The sequence below is a fragment of the Rhamphochromis longiceps genome, linkage group LG7 (assembly GCF_057381845.1).
Source record: "Rhamphochromis longiceps isolate RC_006_pf linkage group LG7, R_longiceps_female_GT1.1, whole genome shotgun sequence".
Classification (NCBI taxonomy): Eukaryota; Metazoa; Chordata; class Actinopteri; order Cichliformes; family Cichlidae; genus Rhamphochromis; species Rhamphochromis longiceps.
In genome coordinates, this window is record NC_140563.1 from 12,092,578 (window position 1) to 12,111,390 (window position 18,813).

The 18,813-nt window shown below is 41.2% G+C and overlaps 2 protein-coding genes across 3 annotated transcripts in view; one reads left to right on the forward strand and one right to left on the reverse strand.

Annotated features, from left to right (window-relative positions):
• pex11a (peroxisomal biogenesis factor 11 alpha) lies at positions 1 to 4,872 on the forward strand. 2 transcript variants are annotated; one of them, XR_014912532.1, is made up of 4 exons: positions 1 to 342; positions 473 to 588; positions 1,593 to 4,238; positions 4,280 to 4,872. XR_014912532.1 is itself a non-coding variant. In XM_085412171.1 (3 exons), exons 1-3 carry the CDS (start codon positions 287 to 289, stop codon positions 2,159 to 2,161), a joined length of 741 nt encoding a protein of 246 aa, XP_085268297.1. In that variant the 5' UTR covers positions 1 to 286; the 3' UTR covers positions 2,162 to 4,872. The 2 variants fall into 2 exon arrangements, 1 of the variants encoding a protein (XP_085268297.1); XM_085412171.1 differs by having other exon boundaries at positions 1,593 to 4,872.
• LOC146664852 (RNA polymerase II elongation factor ELL) overlaps positions 4,813 to 18,813 on the reverse strand; it is a 26,264-nt gene continuing 12,263 nt past the window's right edge. Inside the window, exons 3-12 of the mRNA XM_085412170.1 lie at positions 18,613 to 18,740; positions 16,713 to 16,867; positions 14,536 to 14,777; positions 12,031 to 12,155; positions 10,538 to 10,652; positions 9,290 to 9,746; positions 8,754 to 8,817; positions 8,204 to 8,375; positions 8,043 to 8,087; positions 4,813 to 7,749 (exon numbers count right to left, since the gene is read on the reverse strand). Of these exons, the coding sequence (XP_085268296.1) occupies positions 7,639 to 7,749; positions 8,043 to 8,087; positions 8,204 to 8,375; positions 8,754 to 8,817; positions 9,290 to 9,746; positions 10,538 to 10,652; positions 12,031 to 12,155; positions 14,536 to 14,777; positions 16,713 to 16,867; positions 18,613 to 18,740 (1,614 nt within the window). The 3' untranslated portion in view covers positions 4,813 to 7,638. The remainder of the gene's footprint in view (positions 7,750 to 8,042; positions 8,088 to 8,203; positions 8,376 to 8,753; positions 8,818 to 9,289; positions 9,747 to 10,537; positions 10,653 to 12,030; positions 12,156 to 14,535; positions 14,778 to 16,712; positions 16,868 to 18,612; positions 18,741 to 18,813) is intronic.

The window sequence follows — 18,813 nt, forward strand, 5'->3', positions numbered from 1 at the left end:
TGAAACAAATAGGTGTTCTTCGGTTGCAATAGTTTGACTGCAGGGAAAGGAGATTGGCTAATTGTAAAAGTGGGGTATGGATAAAGTTTGAAAATCAAGATTACCTGATAAATACTTGATAACGAGTTTTACTCATCGACGTTATATCAGCCTGGCATTGTGTAAGCAGAAGAAAAGTGACTGATGCCGTGCCGACTGTAGCGACAAATTAATGTTCACAGGTTCGACGAGGTGGAAACTTGGCTCAAGCTAACTAGAACAACCTGTATTGGTGTGGTTTAACAGCATGGACCCATTTGTAAAATTCACAAGTCAGAGTCAGGGAAGGGACCGCATATTCAGGTGAGCTTTTCATCGCTTTTGTAACCAGCTCGTACAAACGTTACTTTATTTTCTTGATAAAAACGGGAAAGTTACCGCATGACTGTATCCTTCTAACTTTCCCCCTTCATCTGCTTCTTGTTTATTTTAGGGCAGCTCAGTATGCTTGTTCACTCGCTGTTTATTTACTTCGAAACAACTCTGACAGAAAGGACCTTGTGGCAAAACTTAAAAGTCTGGAAACCAGCTTGAGCGCTGGACGAAAATGTGAGTAACTGTTGAGGGAGTTAGGAGGCGTTCAGTGGCTGCGGTTAAATTGGATTTCAGTTTCAAATCCACTGTGGTTGTCCTAATTTATTGCATTGGTTTCTGTGAACATGGGTGGTTCTAAAAACTGTGATGAATTCAAAGAGCTTATTTTATTTTTGACCATCAGACAGAAATACAGTTATTCAAACTAAACAAACGCATCATACATTTGGTTAACAAATGACTTGAATCTTGTCTCTCTGTTGAGTTTGTCTATGAGCACTGTATTTCTTCATCATCAAGGCCAGTAATTCTGCCAAGGAGTGCACAAATGAACATTTTTTTCTTTTCTTGGCAAACTGTCTACTTAAAACTTAGACAGTGTTGTTCTGTAGCTGTCTCTTTATCTCTCTGTAAGCTGGGATAAAATCTGCACCGACTGTTGCTGCAAATGACGGTAATTCTGATAAACGTACCACTCATAGATGTGCTTACTTTAGAATTCATGTGGAATTTGACAAATTTTGTACCTTGACATTTGGTAGCTTTAGTATGAATTAGGTAAAGACTGAAATGAAACAGGCTTTGCATGGAAATTAAGGATATGGCCGTGCCTTAGAGCAGCTTCTTTTGTTATGCCGCAGCTGAGCTGTGTTAAGGCCAAGGCCAAGATCTGTTTGTGCACCAACTAATGATCTCTTTAAGGAACTCTGCTGCCTCTAGGGCTGGCCTGCCTGTCTTTGTGTTTCTGGGTGAAGGGTCATTTATGACTCCCAATTTAAAATGTGATAACGTGTTGTGAAAGGTGCAAAAGTTTAAAATGAAGAGACTGGGGTGCATTGATGTTGTTCCAGTATGTAAACATAGATAGGCAAATAGTGAAAAGATGCTGTAGTTAATCCTCTGTGTACCTTAACTGTATTTCCATCTGTTGTGGGCTGCTATAATGAAGTGTTGACCTGCCATTTCATATTAAATTGATTACTGCTCTAATACCCTTTCATGTCCCCCTCCTTTGTCAGTGCTCAGGCTGGGAAATGCAGCAAATTCCATTGAGGCTGCTAAGCGAACCATGCAGCTCTCGGACCGAGTGCTGCGCCTGTGCCTTACTGTGGCCAACGTGAGCCGCACCCTCTACTTTATCTGTGACAATGTACTTTGGGCCAAAAGTGTCGGTCTTATCCGCAATATCGACAAGGAACGCTGGAGTTTAAACTCCTTCCGCTTCTACTTCTTCTCATTAGTTATGCATCTCAGCAGAGATGTTTATGCGGTTCTCCAGGTGATGACAAAGAGGTCAAGAGATAAAAACTTTAAACAGAGAATGGATCAGCATCTCACTGAGAATCCTGAAGTAGCTGAAGTTGTCGTCCCTCACCTGGATGGCTTTCTCTTTCTGCTTTTGGAAACCCTGAAATCACACCCGGACCTTGCCTTGGACTCTGTGAAAAACATCTGTGATCTCTTCATTCCCTTAGATAAGCTTGGTTTATACCAGTCAAATGGGGGAGTGATCGGATTGTGTGGTCTGATATCATCGCTGATTGGGATTGTCACCCTCGAACAGCCCAGGCTAAGGATTGCACCGTGATGACACGGGCAAAGTTAAATATTACAAAGCGATTACAGATCAAAGAGTTAATCACGTCAGGTGCGTTCAAGAGGTCGCTGGAACTGTAATGGTGGACAGAGGTTAAAAACAAAACCAGCACATTTTACAATCCCTGAGTCAGTAATAACTAATGGACTTGCACTTTTTTAGAATTACTGGATTTCTCTGTTTTGCACAATATCTGGAATTAATTTTGAAAGGGAGCAAATCGAGTCGATATAGAAACTTTGTCTATTTGTTGTACTTTAGAACATCCAATGACAGGTACTTTTGTATCCCAGTCTTGCACAACACCAGCTGTTTTACACTGTAGTAGAAAATAAGGGCTACTTAGTGGTTATGAAAAAGAAAAAAACTTACTCTGTCACTTCTAAGTTCACTGTTTTTCTTTTTCTAAACTCTGCTTTGTACTTAAAATGAGGCAAAACTTGCAGCACCAGTTTCAGAGATTTGCTTCGGTTTTTTTCTTTTGGCGTTGGCTGAACGTGAGTAATTTATAGGATGTATGTTACAAATAGAAGGTGGGTATGTTTGAAAAATGAATAAAACTATGCAATAATGTTTGTATTATAGAGAGAGTCACCTTTTAAACATTCTAATAAGAACATATCTGTGAATTGAATACTCGAGACACAGAAACTCACCGGTCACTTTGTTAACTAGACGTGTTAAACTTCTCTTTAACGCAAATGTCTAACTCAATGCGTTTAGTTGTGTAGACGTGGTCAAGACGAACTGTACAAGTTGAAACTGACCATTAGAATGGAGAAGAAAGGTGATCTAAGAGTGGCACTCTTTGATTCTGTCATAGCCTTGTGCTTCTATATCTGTAGTTCAGAGTCAAATACAGGAGTGATTAGCTCCAACAAAATGATGTGAAGTAAATATCCAATGATGCAGTTCTCTGGGGAAAATGCCATTTGGTGCCAGAGACGAGGGGGATGTCCAGATTGCATTGTGCTGATAGGATGGCAATGTTAACTCAAATAACCACTTGTTAAAACCAAAAATCGTCTCTCCCAATGTACAACACATAGACCCTTTAAGCATTTAAGATGGGCTACAGCAGCAGAAAAACACACCAGGTGTAACTCCTGTCAGCTAAGAACAAGAAACTAAGGCTCCAGTTCACACAGACACAATACAATTGGGCAAAATTATTCTGGAAAACGCTGTGTTTGAGTCCAGATTTGTCAATTCAATTCAGTTCAAGGCCTTGAGGCACTTTATACTGCAGGGTAAAGACCCTAAATAACACAGAAGAAACACCAACAATCTGAACCATGAGCAAACACTTTAGTGACAATGGGACATAAAAAAAACAAAACCCTTTAACAGGAAGAAACCTCACCTACCAGAAACCTGGGCACAAAGATGCCATGTGGAAGAGAACCAAGGATTAATAATATAACTAATGATTAAATGTAGAGTGGTGTATAAATATATATATCAAACATTCAGATGCAGGGTCAGAGTTTGCATAAATAATAAAAACACATGGATTCATCCTGTATTAATGAGGCTGGTATGTAACCTACAACCACAGTGTACTCTGATGACTACTTGTAAAATAACATGCCAGGCCGCTCCGAAGGCAAAAGTACGTCTAACCCACTATTCTAAGGAGCTTGGAAAGAAAAGCGTCTGGACTTTTTTAAGTTTCTTGAAGACGTTTAACCTGTAATCCGAGAAGCTTATTCAGTTCTAAGAGCAACTGGTGTACGCGTGGCACAGCAAAGAAGAGCCATCTCAACGGGACAAGACTCAGCTGTTCATCTGCATCTAAAGGACAAACGTCACTCTTTCCTGGATGCCAATTTTCACATTTTGGACAGAGAAGACAGATGGTTTGAAAGAGGAGTGAAATAAGCCATCTATGTCCACTGTGAACGGCCATCTTTGAACAGAGGTGGTGATTTACACACCAACTGTCTGCCAGCTATAATCCTGTTTTGAGATCCCTTCCCAGACGCCTTAACGCCCACTCACATCAGTATATCACATGATAGGGTGGGGCTAGGTTTCACTATGGGTTCATCAGAAACCTTGGCTGATTGTGACCTACACCCGTTTTCACACCTTGGCTCCTGTGATTAGGTAGGGGATCAATAGGGCTTAAAATCTGGGACTCTACAACAGTTGCTCTTAGAACTGAAGAAGCTTCTCGGATGAGAAATGGAACGTCTTCAAGAAACTTAGAGAAGTCCAGACGCTTTTCTTTCCAAGCTCCTTAGACTACAATGACCTGGATGACTGCAACCTTCACAGAAATACGTCTAACCCAGTACTGCTTTGTTTTTAAAGCAGACGCTTTAAAAACTGTTCAAAAATGGAGCAATACTGCCCTCTTGAGGAAGTATGACGCACTGTTGAATTGAAAAGAGCTTTATTTTTCAATTTCACCGAGACAATACACATTTTTCTTGAAAGCTTTTCTCAAGAGGATGACATGATAACGCATCCACAATCAAAAATTGCAAAAATATATCCTGTTTCCCTTTCATCGTACTTGGGTTTTGCTGTGTAAAGAATGAACAAACTATGCAGAGATGAATTCAATAAAAGAACAAACACAACATAATAAATACATTTGCTCTCCTAGCTAGATCAAATGCAGTGATTTCTAAAAGAAGAAGAAGAAGACGAAAAAAGGGTCATTTCACATTTTATCATGGCTTTTTTTTTTTTTTACCAATACCAAATAATATGAGGAAGTGGGTTGCCAGGTTGGAATCAAAACCAAAACATAAAAGTCCAGGCTGTTCTTTCAAATGCACATGTGAGCAAATATCAAGCAGCTTCTATAATTTTGGAAAAATCCAGCTTGTCCTAACTGGAATAGTTACGCATTTCAAAAGGCATCTGAGATTAACTTTATCAAAAAAAAGATGAAAAAAGCACTTTGAAAGTGGCACAGTGTTAAACTACAAATTTATAAATACTGCAGCCCCAAGTGTCCTTTTTCCAGAATACCGATGATGGTTATATGTAGAATCACTCTGCTCTTTGAATGAAAGGCACCTTTAGTAGTTAGCTACTGTGACAGTACAAAAAACAGACAGCACTTGAAAAGCACCTTAAAAAAAATAAAAGGTGTGGTTTGCCAAAAACACATTTAAATAAATGGAACATTTATCTTCATGATACTGTGATTTTGCCCAGGAAGTTTCACCTCTTTTACGGTTTATTTGATCATTGTAAAAGGTTCTTATTTGTAAGTGTGAAGCCCTTCATTTAATAGAAATAGTTAAATTGCGACTTTAAACTCTCGTGATCTAGCTGGTGCTCCATCCTGCCAACAGTAGAAACATTTTAGTACCTTTCTTGTGCCAAATACAAATAAACTGTTTTGTATTTTTAAGAGCCTCTTGTGTTTTATTACCACTGAAGCATCTGCTGCTTTTTTCTAGTACCAGCACAAATGCTACGGGTGTTTATCGCGTATTTGCTTGGTTGCTCAAACCAGTAAATCTTAAAGAGATCTGGTCCTGAGAAGATAACCAACCAGGCACATTAACTAAATGATCCCTTTTCTGTGTACTGGGGCTTAAGGAATCTAGTTCTGGTAATACTGAATGTTCAAAGCTGGTGCTTCCTGGGCTTACAATTTTCCCCTTCCCCAATCATCAGTGCAGATAAATGTATCTTTCTTGGAAACTTTCATATGTGCCGAGACAGAGGAAATGTTACTAGTCTAAAATCCTTCAAATATATCAGAGTACTGAATGAATTAAAAAGAAACAAAAAAGTGATGATTGCAAAATAGCAAAAAGACCCCACCGTCTATTTGCACTGACAGAATCAAGAGGACCTTGGTTTTGCAATGATTTCTGCAAATATTCCTCCTGATAGTGGTGCTTGCTAGGATTGGACGTGATTATCTGACAGATAACGAAACGACAAATGAAGCTAAAAATACAAAAACAACACAGATAAGACAACTGCTGCACAACACCTATCCAGTAACTGAGCTATCCTTCAAACTAAAAAGACATTTACAGAAACAGTCTGAGCTGGTTAAGCAGAGACAATTTCAGAACTGGGGTACCAGGATTGTGGAAATGTCAGACATAATGTACATGTCAAGGCAAATATTGGCTTCATTCTATCATTTTTAGCCACCTTTAAGACAACTGTTGTTAGTATAGCTACACTGATGCAAATGTCCAGAGAATACTGAAATCTGATCTGCTTATTTGCACTTTAGGCTAATTCGGGTGAAATAAAATGGCAGGTGGTGGTTAAATGAAAACATCTAAAAGTCTCGCCAGCAGCCACTAGAGGTCAGTCTGCTCCTTACACGCAGCCGAACCAGAGTGGTTTGAACTTAGTGAGCGACCTACAGTGCCATACTCCCTGTGGGGCTAACAATTACACAGTAAAATTTATAAAGGCTTTGCTGTCGCATTCAGCAGAATAATATCAAAATGTAACACCCACTCAAGTAAATTATGCTCTCACCCCATTTTTTTTTTTTAAATAACCAAGGTGTAAACACAGCATGCTCATGTATGTCAGTAAACCTGTCACAAAATAAATTGGGAGAGATTTCTGAATCAATAGTTGTTTTTTTCCTCACTAGACACTAAAAGGCAGTTCTTGGTACTGTAGGCTACATGTGGGTGAAAGTGACAGAAACTGTGCACAAGCACTTTCTCGAAAAACCAACATTATAGCACTGCGAGGAGTCGTTTTGTGGCATTTCAACATTTCTCAGAAATGAAACAGTACGCTAGCAGAAAGCTACAGGACAAAATCCATCATTGAAAAAGCCTAAAGAAGCAGATTTTAAAGAGAAATCGACTTTTCAGGGTCTCAATCCTGCAGAAAAGGTGTCTTGTGTTGTTGTTGTCTCGTCGTAATGAAATATAAATTAATTAGTAAATTATGATCTAGTCTAAAGAGAGAAACTGTTCATGGCACGGTCCTATCGCTGTCAATATGGGATCTGATCATTGACTGATCAATCATCATTTGACTTTCTATCAGCAAAAAGCGCATAAATTTCTCTATTTTTAAATATAAAGACTTTAGTAGCATTTGTTTCCCCTCTAGGACTGATTGTACCATCACTTTTAATACTTAAAAATCAACACTTTTTTTAAGGTTTTTTTTTAGTTCAGATGGGATAAAGGAGAATTTTTAGGCTGGAATGATCACACCCATTGGCTTTCACCGTGTCACGTTTTACAGCAGAAAGAATCCAGCGGCAATCACAGCTGTAAACCAGATGGTGTCGAAGGGTAACATCGGATCATGAGTCCGTGGTCTCGGCCCGCTTTTTGGGAAAAAAAAGAAAAAGAATAAAAGAACCTCGCTCCTCGATTACATCAAGACCAAGGAGTAAAGTGAATAGTGTCTCAGCGGCTTCAGGACCCATCCGGGCAGTCTTTGGGTCCGTTAGGAGTCTTTTGGTCCAGTCGTATTACACCCTGCCGAAGGGCCGAGGCCGATCACTACGAGAGTCCCTGCGCTCTGTCGTATTCTGTGATCAGGCCTTTGATATGCGACAGTTTCTTATGGAGGTACTCGCATCGCTTTTTCTCTTCCCGATACCCAGGAAACTTCTGAAAGAAAGAGGAAGAGAGTCCAGTTAGATGTTGTTGGCTTCAACCTGATTTTATGAGAAGATGCTTATCTTTGCTTATCTCTGATTATCAGTAGATAAAGAATTTTTAAAAAGAGCCATCGATGCATATCAGCAATAAAAAAAAGGAATGGTTTGATATGAAGATAACGTGGCTAACATATCTTAGATGATGTCTTGAGATAACTCTTTTAAAACCAGAATATGTTTTTGTGGTTCTTGCACACCACTGAATAAAAGTGTTTAGATAAAAAAAACAGCAATAAGTCTTACTTTTTTGTACTTGCGATACTTCTGTAGTATTTGTTCCTCCATAAGCTGAAAAAGCAAATATAAGAAAAGGTGTTAGTGTGCCATATGATCTGATCTGTTTTCTATTGCGGTGATTTACAAGAAACGGAGCAGCTAGAGTAGCCTCCAAAACCAGACAGTACCTTGTACTCTTGTGTTCCTGGAGAGAGAGTGTTGATCTTTGAGCCCAACTGAACAAACATCTCTGTTATAGCCCCAATCCGGTCATGAAGAGCTCTGTATTCATCGTACTCGGCGCAGAAGTCCTCATTATACTTCTGACGCTGCTCCAGCGCAGTTATGATGCTGTATTTTCTAAAGAAAAGGAAAGAAAGAGAGGAAAACATTGACATTTTTTTTTAAAAGCCAAGAAGCAGAGCCATCGTTTCCTGTGTTTCCAGTAGGTGGCACTGCACATTGGCAGATTTCAAGGCCCGAAATGTAACTGATTACAGCCTAATATGTTGACCAGATGTACGAATAAAAAGCTTTTTTTTAAAGTAATTGTCAGGGAAGCTTTGTGGCATGTTATTTAGATGTGCATTTTTTCACTATATATAAATATTTTGAAGCTGAACTTCAACAGTCAGCCAGACTCTGAAACCTAAACACCTCAGTGAGAGATGAATCTCTTCTAAATCTGGTAATATGACATAAATAACAAAGCCGGACACAGAACATATTCAATCTTACGTTAAATAATCAGGCAGATCCTCTGCTGTGCCACAGCTAACAGGTGTTTTCTCTCCCTCATGGCCTGTAGATAGGAAAAACACACACATCGAAAAAAGGTTAAAGCGCACTGCCAATGCAAATGTGATAATGTGGCCATCATATCAAGGCTGACGGACTCATTTATCTCTGTGTCTGATAAGATTTCCGAGCCGAGGCAAGCGGTGACGCCAGCAGCCCCGAGTAGGAGGCAACCGCTGCCTGCTGACTCGCTCGACCGTAGGTCACACAGCTGTTCCACAGTCAATCATCAACAGGCTAAAGACAGGGTGACAGTGTGCGAGTTTTAACCGCTCATCTAAAATCATTAAAATTGAGAAAAATATATTGATTTCTCCTTGTGGTCTTCCAGAAACAACATATATAAAATATAGAAATTCTAACAGCTGAAGGGTTTCGTGGCCTGCACAAATAAGACTATAATGATTGGTGGCTGAACAATAGGAAACGCGGAGGGTGACAATAACATGACATTTTATAGTTTTATTGCTCTTTACCTTGGAGATTTTCTTGATTCTGCTTCAGGTCTGGGCTAGTTTCTATCCAGTCTGCTTTCAGGCGTTCTCTTTCTTTGTCTTTGTGTTTTTTGGATCTTTTCTTTTTATGTTGGCTGTTGGTGAACTGCTGGTCATTGCACATGGAGGTTTCAGTGTGCGGAGGCTTGGCGGTGGGTGCAGTCGGAGCTGCTTCAGTCCTCTCCGCTTTGGGAACCGTGGATGACCCGCTGAGTTTGTGTGGCGAGTACAGACCGTTTGGGCTCCCCTGAAGATGATTGTTGGTTTTGTCAAACTCTGTTTTAATGTGTCCGCTAGAGTTTCCATGACTAGAGGAGCTACGAGCCCCATTGGTGCCAAAGTCAGCACGGGAGGGCGACTGCAGAGGCTGGCACTTGTCTAATAGCCTTTGTCTTTTGGGGGTTTGAATGTTGGATGGGTCCAAAGCTGATGGGCGTTTCTGGGGGAAAAGAAAACACAAGTTTGCAAAGTATGATCAGAAATATTCTTCTTACTTTATGGTTGCTGTTTTTTGAATTCATTTTAATTCAAAGATTGGCCCATTTCAAATGCCTTTACATCAATAAAAAGCTACAGCAAGCAGCACTTTTGCAAAAATTCCACAATATGTGACGATTACAGTCAGGCTCTGGCTCAAAGGGAACAAAATCATCTTAATAGCATAAATTCACACATTAAATTTGTTTAATTTTAGATTCACTGTGGATGGGTTGAAGGCTGCTTATGTGAGAAACATGTTGTTTGATGTTTTCTCTGCCGAGACTAGTTACTTGGTGGAGTCTGGTTGTTAACAATTGCTCCTTGCCAGGAAACAATCTGGCGCATAAACATGTTAATCTACCCAGATCCAGCTACATGTGCTAAAGGGAGAAGTTCGCTGTCAAGGTCTTGAAGGAGAAAGGAGCTTTCAGCTGCAGTTTGGTTAAGTTTAAGTAAACAAAACTGCAAAGTTAAAGAAGAAACAACAGCATGAACAACTTTTTAAAGAACACAAAAGAAGAGCATAAAACCTTGAAGGCTAACTTTTCCCTTATTTAACATAGAGGATACAAGACTGGTGTCAATTTTTCCATATGCCCAGAGCGATATGGAAATATGCATTTCCCTAAATGTCAAACAATATCCATGTTTACACGGTGTACTGTCAATCTGCATAAGAGGAAATTCCCTGTCTATTCTTAGTCTAATAAGACAGAAGCAACAGGGGGGGAAAAAATTACGTTGAATTACCACAGAGAGAGTTTTGGCAGGACTGAGCTGTGAAGGAGAATCCCCGGGGGTTTTGTGGAATGAATGGTTGGACTGGGGACTCTTCAGCTGGCTGCTGTGGAGTGGCTGAAGCTTCCTGAGGAAAGATTGAGAACACAGCACCTTCAGTTGGACAGCAGCTTCAAGGTAAATTGCCTGTGAAGCTAAACAGGAAGAGCCAGTATATAAGTCACAACGTTTTCTTTGGCAGATTCCTGAGCAAGCACATGAGAAATTATCATTTACTTTGATGTGGAGATGACAGCCTTTTCAGAGAAGCTCTAATCATCAACCTTACAAAACTGCATTTTTCTCCCTCCTCGTTTTGCTTTTTGCACGTTTCTGTGGCACAGTTCGTGTCTTCGGTGATGAAATCCACAAGGGGGCAACCACAAAGACAAAACACAGGCCGGTGTAAGAACAATAGCAGCTGATTTAACCTCTGTAAGGGTAAACACTATTTTCTGGTAATCTGCTTCCTACAGCTCCTTCCTCAAACAGATGCCACTGCATAAAGTCACTTCCCCCAGTGGTTTCAAACCTCTTCATTAATGCGCAGTGCAGTTCAGAACAGATTAACATCAAGAGGTACATGAGAGTAGTAAGAAAGCCTTCACAGCAAGGACCTTCCCCAATGCACGGATAAACTACAAGGAAGAAGCGTACAGTTTGCACAGTTTACAGTATGTGCACAGCGTCACAGCTTTATCACACTTGGCGAATCATTCGATGACTACAATTGTAAGACTTTTACACTCAGTGGGGGTGGTGAAAAAAACAAGGGAGATTGTGCAATCAGACAACAGCACTTCTTCCAAAATTCTCATGAAGCACATGGCCTGCATGTTGGCTGGCAGGCTGAGGAAATGCACGAGGGGTGGAAGCTCACCATCAACAGCTCAGCCTTGCAACTCTGAGCGCTCCATGCTAATGCCATTTGGCAACACGGCGCAGGGAATATTTTTCTGCGCTTTGATGTGTCCATTAAGCGATTCATCAGTGCGGAGAAGTAGCTCATTTAGTAGCTCCTCTTTCAAAATGATCACAGCAGACTTCTACATCAATCCATTGGCCTTTCGGTGTTAACGCCAGCACTGTCACAAAGCATCTATCGCTTTCTTCTAGCCTTATCTGCCTACGAGAAGTCTCTGAAAATCTAAAAAAGAACTTGGGGTAATGGACATATGCTTCATTTTATGCTGCCAGTCAGACACTTATATTCGTGTGATAATGGACTAAACCCAGCAGGCGGTTAGTTTAGGATAATCTCCTTCCAGCGCCCCAGTTTTTGTATAAAAAAAGGAATAATATATTAATTTGTGAGATGCCAGTGGGTGGATATTTTATCTTTACGCTGAGCTGAGCTGGTTGTTTACCCTGTTTCAAGTCTTAAGCTAACCAGTTGTTGGTTTTCTAAAACATTTTGCTTTTTAAAGTCTCTCAATGGAAAAAATACCTGAAAACTTAATTCTCACCTGATCAAGAGTCGGTGGATGAGCTGCTTCTCCTCTTCTAGATATCCAGGCCATTCTCTCTGGACGTGTCTGTAGAGCTCATCCTTCAGAGAGTAGCTGTGGTCTTTAGGGCTCAGTTTAGCAACCTGAAAACCCCCAAAGATTTCAGTCAATCCACAGGAAAAAAGAGATTGAGTATAAAAATAAAATAGATCCAGCTGCGTTTGGCTTTATGTGTAAGTAAAAACAAAAACTACCTGTGTCTGATAAACAGTTTAACCCTAATCCCGCTGATACAAATCTGCCCAAACCAACCACTTTTAATTTTGAAAGTAGTCAGATCCCAGCTGGAGACAACACGCCCCCCCCCTTCCTGTCAAAACACAATCTTCTCGTCCAGAGATAATTAAAGCAGAGCCCTAATTACAGCTACCAGCGGCGGCACAGTCTCGATGATTGCAGTGGGACACTCAAACATTGTGAGCACAGGAAATATGCCTGAAAGAAACTAAATTGACGTCACTTTCTTTCTTTTTTTCAAGCACAGTTTTTAGCTGCATAACACTAAGCTAGTTATAGCGGGTGTATAAATAGTAGTTTACTAGTAAATTGCATGTTGGGCTTTTAGATAAGATAAGATAAGATAGAACTTTATTAATCCCTCGGGTGGGTTCCTCTGGGAAATTCGACTTCCAAAAAAAGCACAGCAACGACCGAAGTTACAGTTACAGAATTGTTATATACACTCAACAAAAATATAAACGCAACACCTTTGTTACTGCTCCCATTCCCCATGGGATGGACGTAGAGACCTAAAATTCATTCCAGATACACAATATAACCATCCCTCCCAAACAGTGGTCACAAATCAGTCCAAATGTGTGGTAGTGGGCACATCTGCTATACTGAGATAATCCATCCCACCTCACAGGTGTGCCACATCAGGATGCTGATCTGACATCATGAGTAGTGCACAGGTGTACCTCAGACTGCCCACAACAAAAGGCCACCCTGGAATGTGCAGTTTTTTGCGCTATTGGGGGTCTGGGGACCCAGAACCGGTCAGTATCTGGTGTGACCACCATTTGCCTCATGCAGTGCAACACATCGTCGCATGGAGTCTATCAGATTGTCAATTGTGGCCTGTGGAATGTTGGTCCACTCCACTTCAATGGCTGTGCGAGGTTGTTGGATATTCGTGGGAACTGGTACACGCTGTCGTATACGCCGGTCAAGCACATCCCGAACATGCTCAATGGGTGACATGTCCGGTGAGTATGCTGGCCATGCAAGAACTGGGACATTCTCAGCTGCCATCTGCCCTGAACAATGTGAACCATGATTCATCCGTGAAGCGCACACCTCTCCAACGTGCCAGACGCCATCGAATGTGAGCATTTGCCCACACAAGTCTGTTACGGCGACGAGCTGGAGTCAGGTCAAGACCCCGATGAGGACGACGGGCATGCAGTTGAGCGTCCCTGAGACGGTTTCTGACAGTTTGTGCAGAAATTGTTTGGTTGTGCAAACCAATTGTTCCAGCAGCTGTCTGGGTGGCTGGTCTCAGACGATCTTGGAGGTGAACCTGCTGGATGTGGAGGTCCTGGGCTGGTGTGGTTACACGAGGTCTGCGGTTGTGAGGCCGGTTGGATGTGCTGCCATATTCTCTGAAACGCCTGTGGAGACGGCTTATGGTTGAGAAATGAACATTCAATGCACGGGCGACAGATCTGGTTGACATTCCTGCTGTCAGCATGCCAATTGCACGCTCCCTCATTGCTTGTGGCATCTTTGGCATTTTGCTGTGAGACAAAACTGCACATTCCAGGGTGGCCTTTCAGACTGCCCACAACGGGCAGTCTGAGGTACACCTGTGCACTACTCATGATGTCAGATCAGCATCCTGATGTGGCACACCTGTGAGGTGGGATGGATTATCTCAATATAGCAGATGTGCCCACTACCACACATTTGGACTGATTTGTGACCACTGTTTGGGAGGGATGGTTATATTGTGTATCTGGAATGAATTTTAGGTCTCTACGTCCATCCCATGGGGAATGGGAGCAGTAACAAAGGTGTTGCGTTTATATTTTTGTTGAGTGTATATATATACACACACACACACACACACACACACACACACACACACACACACACACACACACACACACACACACACACATATATAAATACAGAGACAAATATGAATAAAATATACAAAGGGGATAAATAGAATAAATAGGAATAAAAAATAAAAATACAAGTGAATTGCACATTTCAAGTATTGAGTCTATTGCACTGTTGACTATTTACAAAAAGTATTGCACAAGGTATTGTACAGTGAGGTGAAGAGGCACTACAGCTTAGTTGTTTTATTTATGTTTGCATGGTCAGTCTTTAACCTGATAGGAAAAAAAGCAGCCTGGTTTGTATTCACCTGAATTTTTTTTTTACTTGTTGCATTTGAGGAAATTTCTCATTAGTGGGCAAGGTGTTTACATAGCATTTTACCAGATATCTCACCTCTTCCAGTACTGAGGTCAGGTCAGCCTTGTCCTTTGGAGTTGCCCGCTCCCTATCCAGCCACAGCAGCAGCTCGGGTTTCCTGTAGGGCTTTAAGGCCAACAGATGAATGATGCGATCCCTCAAAGGCCGGTGTGCCACAGGGCTGGGAACCAGGCTCCTCTTGTTGTTGGGGGAGTGCTTGTTGTTGCTATCTGAGCTTGACACCAGACCTTGTTTCCGCTGGACCTTCACACACTTGCCTAAAGTCAAAACAAAGCAGCTTACTTTGATTAGAGATAGGAAATTAAAAGGTTATCGGTGTAATAATCTCAGGCTGATGAAAGGCAATACAGTCGCTACCCTGTACAAAACTTACAGATTATAACTGATCTGATAACAGGATTCACAGTATCCTGTAATAGCGCAGCCAACATGTTGGGGCTAATCCAGTCCTCAGGCCAGATATTCAAATACAACCTGGTTTTGAAAGACCAACCTGCGAGGGAGTAAGTGTCGCCAGTCCCCTTAAGTGTAACGCAAACGAAGCACATGCACGACTTGCAACGCTCTCATCCTAATCGGGAAAAAAAGTTTTAACGTGTAAATAATTTAAACACTGCGCTCTCTGCACATATGCAGAGGCAGTGTTCTTTAGAGTGGAAAACAGTGAGTGGGTTAGATAGCACGCTTAGCTGCCGTGTAAACAGGAGAGCGTTTAAACTAAAGCAACTAACAGAGAGAACCTTTCTCAGTTGGACCGAGGCAGGCAGTGCTTATGGATATCTACAGACTGTAATCTCATTATAGCTGTAACACATGCTTTGAGGTTGCTGTAGGTCAAACACTAACAGTGCTTTCACGGGGACAGTGTGGCAGACTGTGCTGTATGTACAGATGATGCTTTACAGCACAGTGATAATGTGAAAACTGCTAATATTTACACTCTAACAGTAATTTGCAGTTTTGGCAGTATACAGTATTTCATGCTTCTTGCACAAGCTTGTTCCAACAATTTACCCATGTCGTGTCAATTTTAGGCAAATATCCACCCTGCTCTGAAACAACCTGTAGTGCAACTTTCCAGCAAGCAGCGACTAGAGCCATTGTTTCACAGCAATAAATTAAAGCAGCGCTTCGGGGAAGTTTTAAGATTCTCAAGGAAGCTTTGCTGACTTTCCATTGTGACCTACTAGAGTTTACACGCTTTGCAGTAGTGCGGGTGTATTTCCGCACAATTACCAAACAGCCTGAGATGGAATTGTATGCAGGAAATGGCTCAATTTATTTTTCTTTTAAGACTTTTTTAAGCTTCCAAGCACCAAAATGTGTGTACTACTGAACATAACCAAAGATTAAATCATACAATACAGTCCAAATTATGTACATTTTTCTATTGTAGCCTGCATTTAGGAGTTGATGTATAGACTCTTTTTTTTCCCTGTACAGTGTAACATTACTGTACCATAAAAAGACAGCAAGTTACCGCAAAATAATTGTGCAGTCTCAACTGCATGCAGTGCATACTGCGATCCATTTCTTTCCCTCTCTGCAGGAGTGTCCAGGAGACGGTACATGAAAAGACATGTTTAACTGAAACTGGATATTCTGTAACTGCACCAGGATGTCTCCAGTGGTTTTTGACACACACGTAAAAGCCTCAAATCATAACCTAAGCTAACGCTGGGCTTGAATGCCACCAGGCCTCAGTCAGGAGTCAGGCACAGATCACTACAGGTTGTGTGTGTAAATATCTATTTAGGTGTTTTTAGGAAATTTATAAAATGACTAACGTTTCAATTTGTGTAATTACATTTTAGACAACTTCACCAGCATGAGACCTGTTAGCGCATACTTTGTGCAAACTCAATCACATTAATGATGCTGGCAGGGAAACTGGCAAAGTGCCTGAGCAATTATGTCAGAATGAAAGCAAGAAGAAGAAAAAGGTTCTGCTTTCACATGAGTAACTGCAACACGGCACTTTGATCAATTATGTGATAACTTTATTATGTGATAGCACCATATGGTAATTATCAGAAGGATTAAATATTAAAAGGTGGTGGTTTCAAGGCTTTTCGGGAACATAAAAAAATTCCAGTTATCTGTCCTTGATTCCTAAATGCCTGAAGGCTGCTGTGTAAAATGAAGTTGGAAGACACAAGAAAATATCGACGCACGTATTGTAAGAAACGTACTTGGGCCTGGCTTGATCTCAATTGCTGACCGGCTCCAGATGTCCTTCTCCACCTGAGACATGCGCTCTCGGGTCGTCTGATAAGAGTCGTCTGTGGCGCAGACTGTGATCTTGTCCTGAATGCTCCCCTGGCCCTCCAGGTGATCCCTGCCCTCCCTGTGTAAAGAGGGAGGGAGAATTAGGAATTCTAACTGTCACCCAGCATTTTTTTCAGACACCATTAGGTGCTGGAAAATACCAAAATAAGACCAATATTTTCCATTTTTTAAAACTTTTTTATGTTTCCTAAAATGTGATAAATTCTAGACTACTGTGCAAAAAACCTGATTTCAATTACCTACCTTTGTTTACTTTCTACAGTTTTAACTTGAACACATGTCTGTTATTTGAATTACAGTGTTTTAGTAACGATAAAAATACCTAAACACTTACTTGTAGCACATTTGTAAATGATCAACTCCTCTAGGATTACAAGAAATCATCAATTGCAATCCACAGAGTAATATCACCACTAGCTAAAGACGGAAAAGTTGCCAGCATCAATGAATGAGGCATCAATGAGGGAGGCACACACAGACGAGATGTTTGTTTATTTGTGGTTTATCCATCACAAGCTGTTCGATAAACTACATTTTTTGGAGATATGTTTCTTGGAGATATTTGAGAGAGTGCACGCTGTGAAGCTGAGTCAACAAACAGCAGTCATTGTGCGGCTGTTTTTGTGCACGGCCTGTGCTTTGGCCGGGTTTTCCCGCGCTGCATCACATATAAACACCATTCCTTAGTCAGATAAAGAGACAGTGAATCATTGCTTTTGTACATATGTATATTTAGTGATGTATATCTTTCTCTTGTGTCTGTTTCACCGTGCACATCCTGCTATCCCTGGGGCAGGGATAGCTCAGTAGGTAGAGTGGTGGCCCCATGATCGGAAAGTCGGGGGTTCGATTCCCCTGAACAGCTACCCTGAGGTACCCCTGAGCAAGGTACCGTCCCTACACACTGCTCCCCGGGCGCCCAGTGGCTGCCCACTGCTTCACTGAGTGAATGGGTTAAATGCAGAGAGGGATTTTCCCCACGGGGACCAATAAAGTACACCTTCTTCTCCTTTACCCTCGCGGAGCGTGGCAGACAAATAAAGATAACATTAAACTTGCTATGCCACCTTGAGTGCAATTAAAGCTTCCCAGCAAGTATTCAAAATAACATAACAAAAGGACAAAGAGACAGATAACCCCATCGCTGGCTCACCAACTTGTTTGACTACAATAAAGTCGCAAATACTATTGCAAACAAACATACTGCCAACCCTTTGTTCCCTTATGCTCTCTCTATTGAAACTGTATGGATCTATCCACGCACCAATGTTTACATCTGACATTTGGTAAGACATAAAAACATAGAGCTGATATCTTTGATTAAATTCCATGTGTCATTCATTTGTCACTTATATCCCATCCATTCATTTTAGCAAAACATCAAATGAACAACTGAAAGGAAAAAAAATCCTGTCATTGTTCCTCCATGACTCTGTGCCAAATCTGGTCCGGTTACCAAGTTAAATTCTTTATAACAAATATTATGAAGGCTTAATGACTGTATTTCTAACAAGCTGCTCTAATGTAACCTTTTAACAAACCCTTTAACCCGGCAAAGCATAAACACTACTTCTCTGTTTTCAGTTACGTGTGGTCACACCTTTGAGGTCATGGTGGCACGACAGCCTCTGGGTATTTTTGTAGTTGAATAGAGCCTGACGGTGATTCTCTGCCTGTTGTGGTACTATTACCAAAGAGAGAGGCCACTGTTTGGCCTGGTCCTGCGGTCTCACTCTGGTACCAAATTTACTACAAATTCCATTCGTGGTCGACTCTGGAAAGAGTTATGTGTGTGTTCCTTACCCTGAGACATACTGATGAATGCAGTCGAAGCTGGACTGAGGCTTGTCTTTGCTGTCACTGGATAGGTAAAATGAGAAGACTCTGAATCCATCTGGAGACTCGGGGGTCGGTGCGGGGATCTTTACGTACTATCCGAGACAAAAGAAACAAAAACCATGAGTTTTAAAAAACATTGATTTACAGAGTAAAGAAATGCTTATG